The sequence below is a fragment of the Mercurialis annua genome, linkage group LG1-X, assembly GCF_937616625.2.
Source record: "Mercurialis annua linkage group LG1-X, ddMerAnnu1.2, whole genome shotgun sequence".
Classification (NCBI taxonomy): domain Eukaryota; kingdom Viridiplantae; phylum Streptophyta; class Magnoliopsida; order Malpighiales; family Euphorbiaceae; genus Mercurialis; species Mercurialis annua.
This window is the reverse complement of record NC_065570.1, coordinates 1,414,270-1,422,455: the sequence shown is the minus strand read 5'-3', so window position 1 is coordinate 1,422,455 and position 8,186 is coordinate 1,414,270. Positions and strand designations below refer to the sequence as shown.

The 8,186-nt window shown below is 30.9% G+C and overlaps 1 protein-coding gene across 1 annotated transcript; it reads right to left on the bottom strand.

The window, feature by feature from the left end:
- Positions 1 to 2,646: 2,646 nt before the first annotated feature.
- On the bottom strand, positions 2,647 to 7,476 carry LOC126664292 (cysteine-rich receptor-like protein kinase 25). Its single transcript, XM_050356611.1, has 7 exons — positions 6,491 to 7,476; positions 5,414 to 5,536; positions 4,911 to 5,098; positions 4,213 to 4,423; positions 3,590 to 3,824; positions 3,322 to 3,472; positions 2,647 to 3,100 (listed from the first exon to the last, which is right to left on the bottom strand). The coding sequence occupies exons 1-7, from the start codon at positions 7,338 to 7,340 to the stop codon at positions 2,786 to 2,788; spliced, it is 2,073 nt and encodes a 690-aa protein (XP_050212568.1). The 5' UTR covers positions 7,341 to 7,476; the 3' UTR covers positions 2,647 to 2,785.
- Between the last annotated feature and the right edge of the window lie 710 nt (positions 7,477 to 8,186).

Below are 8,186 nucleotides of genomic sequence, written 5' to 3'. Positions count from 1 at the left end.
TTTTAAAACATATCAAAATGATGTATTTTTCTTTTCCGGTATGCTTGTGCTTACTGTTTCGCTACACTAACCAACTGAGTTATATCTTGAACATCAACTATGGAGTGAAAAATTTGACAAACTTTAAATGCAATTGCAAGCAGTGAAATATGAAAATTCTTTGATAATTATACATAAGTTTGAGATCAAGTCTCAGAGCTTATGAAACCTATGTCCTTTAAAATAAAAAACAACAATTAATTATTTTCTGTTGTTATTTGTTTTTTATTTGTCAAGAGCTGGTTCCAGATGCAGCCTTCTATAGCATAATTGTTTTGTTTGTCCCTTAACCTTTTGGTTTGGTTTTGCAAGGGTTCATTATTGACTTTTCATTTTTCTTTTCTGGTTTAAGTTTAGTCCGTTTTATTCGCTTAATTACCGATTTTTTAATTTTTAATTCTTGAACTTTGTATTTCTTTTTCATTTATATTATCCAAGTAGCGAGAAAAGTGATATATTTGCTAAGAGTGTGTCAACCTAGTTGAGATGTTCGGGTGCGATCCTTGATTTCTCAACTACAATTTCATTTAAAAAAAAAATTAAAGGAGACATTTGAATAAAATTATAAGTTGATGATCTAGTTAAAAAATTTTGATAGTTTATATAAGAAGAATTTGCACGGAACACTGTTTTTAAACTTATTTGTTTTAAATACCTCAATTTTGAAAATTTATATTTTTACTTTTTTTTTTTATAATATTTCTATCTTTATCCCAATTATAATTTTAACTTATTAGCATTTTCAGTCCACTCATATAAGACACATGTGCACTTTTATTTTTTTTATTTTTATCTTTCTTTCTTTTCTCTTTCTTTTCTTCTTCCTCTTTCTTCCTTTTCTCTCTCTTCTTTTCTCTTTCTTCTCTTCTTCCCTTTTCTTTTTCTTCTTTTTTTCCTCTTTCTTTCTTTTCTCTCTCTTCTTTTCTCTTTATTCTCTTCCTCCTCTTTCTTTTCTCTCTGCAACTTCTTTTTTACGTTTTTTTTTCATTTTAATGAAATTTCTTAACAAATTTTATACAAAAATTCAAGATAAAAAAAATTCATTATGAAAAATTCGACTTAATTCGTCTCAAGAAATAACGAAGTTTTCCGTCATCGCCATCATTGATCCTTTTTTTTTTCAGAATCTTCTTCTTCTTCTTTCTATGTTGTTTTAATTGTAGTATCGGTTTTTGGTAATTTTTTTCAATTTTTTTGAAAAAAATGTTTTTTCTTCATTAATAATGTTTTGACATAGTTTTCAAACGTTTTTAAATTAATTTTAGAAATTGTTGGAAACAGTTTTTTCGAAACTATTTTATACTGTTTGAAACCTTTGTAAACGGTTTGAAATTGTTTTTTTGAAACTGTTATTTTTAGACGGTTTGAAAGTGTTTTTTTAGAAACTGTTTTAGATTGTTTGAAACTTTTGTAAACGGTTTGAAAGTGTTATTTTTATGACTGTCTTAAAGTGTTTTTAGAAACCGTTCTAAACTGTTTGAAACCTTTATAAATTGTTTGAAACATTTTTAAATTGTTTGAAACTGTATTTAGATAAATGTTGCAAATTGTGTTTTATGAAAATGTTTGCAACCTTTATAAAACTGTTTGAAACCATTGTAAACTGTTTGAAGCTATTTTTTGGAAACTGTTTGATACGCTTGTAAATTGTTTGAAATCATTGTATAATTTTTTTAAATAATAATAAATATGTCTTTTAAAAATTGTATGAAACTGTGTTTGAAACTGCATTTGAAACTGTGTTTGAAACGGTTAGAAACCGTTTTTAATAGAGCAAATAAATAAAAAATTATCATTTTTCTTTATTTTTGGAGAAAGTTATGATCGTTGAATTTGAATTCCAAGTGAAATTTGAAGCGATTTGATTATGAATTAAAAATTTGACCGGATCGGAAAATATATTTGAAACTAGTAATAAAACTTAAAAAATAGTAATAAAATCACATAAATTAATTTTTTAAAATGTCATGAGCTGAAGATTAGATTTGATTTGTTGATTTGTTATTTTTTTTTAAATAAACTGAAAAAGATGAAGAGAAGAAGAAGAAGAAAACACTGTAAACAAGTGGAGTAATTTTTAGGTACAAAAACAAATAGAGCAGGGTATAAAATTAATTGGCTGACACGGGTAGGTAGGTAAATCAAGTCTTAATATTATGGTAGGTAATTGCTAATTTTTTTTTTATTTAGGTATTTTCTTAATTCTCTCTTTTTATAATTAAAAGAAGTTATATGTTTGTAATCTATGTTCCTAACTTATATTAGTCAGAGATTTGTTAGTGACAAATTTTACAGTTTAGGGACCCAATTAAACAAAACTAAATCTGGAGAATCCAACTACAAAAAAGGTAATAGTTCAGAATCTGTTAAGTTATCCCAAGAATGTCCATGTTTATTTTGTTTGAAGTTGCTAGCTATAAGCCCTGTAAATACAAATGACCAGTTCACTACTGCTAAATCACTTCCAAAACATGGTTATTCCCAATCGAATGCCATTAAAGCCATTCATCAAAAATACTCCCGCATTGTGTACACTGCATGTATGTTTTTGACATGTTCGATAAAATGCGACAGAGACAATTTATAAGGGTCCGAAACACAACGAAATTATAACTTTCGAAAGGTTTGGATAAACTTCCAAAAATATTAAAATGGTTAGACTTTTTGGCACCATTAGACCTTGTTGTATTATGTTTATGTCTATTTACAAATAAACACAGAAAAATAATGGATGGAGTGAATGTACTCAACGAGGCGATACGCTTGAAGAAGTTACTTGATTCACAGAACTAACTTTTGAAGCTGACGCCGACGATGATGGAGCTGATCTTGCAACTAATTGGGCAATAGAAAATAGAGGTTGTTTGGGTTGAGGAAGTGTAATGGTTTCACTTGCTAACATAAAAACTACAGATGACATTGTGGGTCTTTCTGCTGGCTCATCTTGCACACATAATAGTCCAATATGCACACATTTTACCACCTCAATCGCTACAATTGACTCCGCAAGCGACGGATCAATCAATTCCATTGCTTGACCTTTATGCCACAGTTTCCAAGCCTGAGATGTTAATCGAGAATATTAGTAGCTGGCTAAGTTGTATGGAAACTTATCTCAGTGTAAAATGTTTAATTTTCAACTTTTGAAAACACTTTTGAAATTAAAAAACTTTCAACACATAACATAGGTTTTTTTTTTAAATCGTTTGAGCACTTCTTGTTTTAACATTGGTAGTTTTTCCTTGATAAAAATAAAATGAAACTATATGGAAAGGAACATACATATGTGAGGAGACTTTCACCCTCTTCGGATAGATAGAATCGATTATTTCTTCTTCCGCTAATAATTTCCAATACAAGAACTCCAAAGCTAAAAACATCGGATTTTACCGAGAAAAGTCCTTCCATAGCATACTCTGGAGACATATATCCGCTAATTGATTCATAGCAAAATAAAATAAACTAGACGTTAAAAATTTGAGAGTTTTTATGCATTATTTAGATTTGAAAAAAAAACAGAGAGATGACTAGGATTGATATTTATACTCACTAGGTACCAACAATTGTATTTGTACTTTTGATGTCGTTTCCGCCAAAAATTCTGGCCATTCCAAAATCTGAAATCTTTGGATTCATCTCGTAATCGAGCAAAACATTACTAGCTTTTAAGTCTCGGTGAATAACTCTAAGTCGTGAATCTTCATGAAGATATAAGATACCCTTGGCAACCCCATTGATGATGATAAAACGTCTTTGCCAATCAAGGTGTGTACTCATATTTGAATCTAAGAAGATCAATCATCCTAGTATCAAATTAGTTTTTAATTTTTTTCTTCAGTTTAAGTAGGCAAAATGTATATACTTGTCCAAAAATATAGCTCGTTTGTTACATATATCATGATTTAAAAACATTACTAATCTGTACTGTCAATTTTTCGATCTTTGTAAGTATATCCACAACTTATTTAGAGCTGACATGACGCTATATTATACGTCCACGTGAACAAAAAGTATTCAACTTGGCATACACAACATAGCAGCACATCAACTCCAAACTAAGCATCGATCTATATGGCAATATTTGAAAAAATGATGAACCAAACTAATAAAATATTAAAATCATTATATATTTGGCAAACGAAATAGTATAAAAGTTCGAGTTAAGAAAAATACCAAAAAGAAAGACATCAAGGCTTCTGTTGGGCATGTACTTGTAGATAAGCAATTTCTCAGTTTCTTCTAAACAACAACCGAGGAGTCTGACAAGGTTTCTGTGTTGTAATCTAGCGATTAAAGTAATTTCGTTCATGAACTCTTGTAGTCCTTGACCGGAACTTCTTGAGAGCCTCTTAACCGCAATTTCTTTTCCATCTTGTAATGTACCCTGTAAAAGGTACATATATGTTTATGAAAATCTCTTCTTTTATTTTTGCTTTAGAAATATTGAAGCCGGTGGCCTAAATATGTGATGAGTATTGAATGGTTCTTGAGCATATGATTTGTGATTGCCTTTGCTACATATTTAAAATAGCAAATCAATCACCTCGTTACAGGTAATTGGTTTTCGGAGTTACCAAACTGTCGCATTATTTTGTTTTAATGATAACATTTTTATTTATTTTATTTTGTTATTAAATTTTAATTTTACTTCAATGATAATTTTTCAAACTGAAAATGCTTACGTGGCAGCTGGTATTGCTTATTTTTTCATGTGGCCGTTGATTTTATATATTGTGCATATATATATGTCAAGTTTTTATGCATGTATTGTCTAATAAAAAAATTCGCTGAAATAATTTAAAATTTTATAAAAAAAAATGAAACAATTCAATTTTGACAACCGAAAGTCAATTACCCCAGAGCGACATTACCTTATACACAGGGCCGAATCCACCTTCTCCAAGTTTAGTTTCCCTGGAAAAATTATTTGTTGCTTCTTTGATAATGTCAAATGAAATCATAGGAAAATCCTGGGAGCAATTCACCGGCATCTCACCCATAATATTATCACTTGAATACCCATCTCCTCTTCTCAGGTCTAGTAACTGAACCACCTCCTCTGCATACAACAAATGATTATAGTAATTAATTTTCGAAACTGTAAGTAAAAAAATCATTGTTTTTAATAGCGGTCGTTTTATAATGGTCTCGCACTTAATTGTTTGGCCAATTCGGGCAAAACGCCACAATCCAACGTCGTTTTATTCATTACACAAGTACCAAAAACGACATCGTTTGGGACAAGAAACTATTTTTCGGCCAGAAATCGCAAATTAATGAAAAACAGTGTTTAGTAACTTTTGGACGTGGAGTTTAAAGCGCTAAAAATATAAAATTTGAGTATTTTTAATGTAAGTAATCCACTTCTGTGTACCTTTCTTTTGATGTTTCCTTCTCCACACAGCATAACAAGAAAAACTGACTAGCAGTATTGCCACAATTGCTCCTGAAACACTTGCCATGATTTTACTTAGCAATCCTTTATTTCCGTTTCCTCCTGAAATGGAAATCTTTTGTTGGTATGTCAATTATGTAGGTAATGGTACAAAAGGTCAGGTTTATGATTGTTATTACTCTTTTTTTCAGAAAAAAAAATTGATATCTAAAATTAATAATTTATGTAAAATAACTAAATTATCAATATCTAATAACAAGACAGTGGTTTAAAACCAATTTAAAATTATATTCATGTCCCCATTTAATTGACAGGGATAAATTCATCATCTCAATCCCCATCCGCATGTGTTCTCTAATAAGTAACACCCATAAGGATCCTCATTTTCGTTTAACTTTTTAAATATTAAAATATGACGGTTTTTAATCTTTTGTATTTGTTTTTAGGTTAACTTTAATAATATTTGATGTCGTTAAAAACTGCCTTAACTACTTAAAAAAGAACCGTATTTTTAATTATAAAAAAATTGTTAGTTTTTTTAAAACATAAACATATATTTTTATTTTTATAAATTTAAAAAGTTAAAACTAAATACTTAACTTTTAAGTTAAATATTGATAAATAAAAATCAGAAAACGCATCTGAGCATCTCAACTAGGTTGACACTTCTAACGATAAAACTAAATACTTAACTAATATGCATATTTTTATCTTTTTATCTTTTAATCACTAAATAATTATATACAATATTGTCATTTTTGTAAATATATTCTAATACAAATTAAATAAAATAAAAAAGTGATAAAAGCTTAACGATAGGGGCAGGGATCCCGATGGAAGGACTACGCTCCCTGTCCCCTCTCCATCCCCGTGGATGGGAAGGAGGTTCCCAATCCCGTAAATTCATAATTAATGAGAATTCTCTATCCCGTTAGAGGCGGCTCCCATAGAAAACGGAAAATCCCCGGATCATTGCTATTTCTAGCTATTAACTACTATAGCTACTACTATTGTAATCATATTTTAGTCTAGTGAAACGAAAAAAAGAAAATTTACCTTGTGGTCTGATTGGAGTTGGAGAAGGAAGAGGATTAAGCTCCGGTGACGGTGGATTTCCCACTACCACAGTTGTTGTGTTCGGAAAAACCTCACGAGTAAACCCAGTTTCATTATAAAATGGATATATCTCATACCGAATATTACAGCTCGGACACAAAACCCTTCCTCCTTGCTTTCCAATACAGCAACTTGGCAACTGTGAAATAACAGCTTGAAGACACAGAGAGCAGTTCTCGCCGGAGAGGTCCGGCGTGCACTGCGCGAGGGTGTAAATCGTTTGAAATGCCGTAAAATTTGCTGATTTTACTGCAAACTTGATAGCCCCTCTCGGAGCACTTGCGGCCTGAGTTGCTGTGTCCCTCATAGTTGTGGCCAAAATCGTGTTAAATCTTGTCTGATCTGTGACATTCTGTGTATTCGACAAATATACTGCAGGAAATGTGTTCATAATTGAATAGAGTGCCCGGTCGGAAAATCTCAGGACGCACTCATCGTACCATACTATAGCCGTTTTTTCGACAGGGCAACGTTTGACAATGTCCTTGGTGGCAGTTGTAACACAATCTTGGCAGACGACAGGGCTAAGGTCTCCGAAACAAAGAAAAAGTCCCGAGACACGATTATCATCGTCGCCCTCGGAGGTGTCGTAAAATCCATTCGGACGGTCGATTGCGTTGGTGGAAATTGAAGATAGGACTTGATCAAGATTGTTCTGGTAGGTGCTGTTTCTGGTGAAAATTGTTGTGTTTGAGCAAATATTGTACAGATAATTGGGCTGTGATTGTGAAGGAATTATGGTAAGGCAAATCAAGAAGGGTAGGATAATGAAAAATTTAACAGGATCCATCAAGATTAAATTCTCTATAATTGGATTGGTGATGGAATTTATTTTTCTTTATTTTCTGGGTGCAATCAGTCAACGGCCTTAGGCATTTCAAGTTTTCTTTTAATAAATGTGGATACATTAGATAGAGACAGAACTGAACAGAAAATTAATTATCATTGTTTTCAGGAAGATCTATAATTTATGTCTCTGTTTTTTCATTTTTTATTTTTGCTTGCTACCACGTCTAGGCTTGTCTAAGTCACCACCATCAATAATTAAGACCTTATGAGTCCGGCTTGGCAGGCTTGACTAATTTTTTATAGGGCTTTTTATACAAACAACCTATATTGCCAAATTATTTACTTTTATACAGGTGTAAGTTTGAGTTTTCTAAACTACCATGTGCTGAGTGAAACACTCCCTCCGTCCATTTTTAATTGTCGCTTTAGGCTAAATTGTTAAGATTGAAAAAGTGCTTCTTTTGTCTTAAATTATAAACATAAAGACTAATATAACCCTATTTATAAACTCCACTATTGAAAATTTAGTTTTAAAAATAGAGTTAATAATCCACTATTGGATGATTTAGTTTTAAAAATTGAACTACCATTTAATGAAGTGATTTAATAAAAAGGTCAAATTTGAAATAATGTTATAAAAATCACATAAAAATCCTAAAGTGACAACTATTGATGGACAAAAATGTTTGCCTAAAACGACAATTAAAAATGGACGGAGGGAGTATTACTTTTATACGGATTGTATATATTCAACCCTAATAGCACAAAAATCATAATTTTATTTATTTTCTATTTCCTCATCATTCAATTCTTTCTTTCTCTCAACTCAATTTTCTCACTCATGTTT

What these genes read in the sequence shown, in the direction of transcription:
- LOC126664292 (XM_050356611.1), bottom strand. Translation starts at nt 7,340, where the DNA reads ATGGATCCTGTTAAATTTTTCATTATCCTACCCTTCTTGATTTGCCTT. An exon ending in AATACAATTGTTGGTACCTA is followed by an intron (nt 3,473 to 3,589) that starts GTGAGTATAAAT and finishes TGAATCAATTAG; the next exon opens with CGGATATATGTCTCCAGAGT. An exon ending in GTGAAAGTCTCCTCACATAT is followed by an intron (nt 3,101 to 3,321) that starts GTATGTTCCTTT and finishes TTAACATCTCAG; the next exon opens with GCTTGGAAACTGTGGCATAA.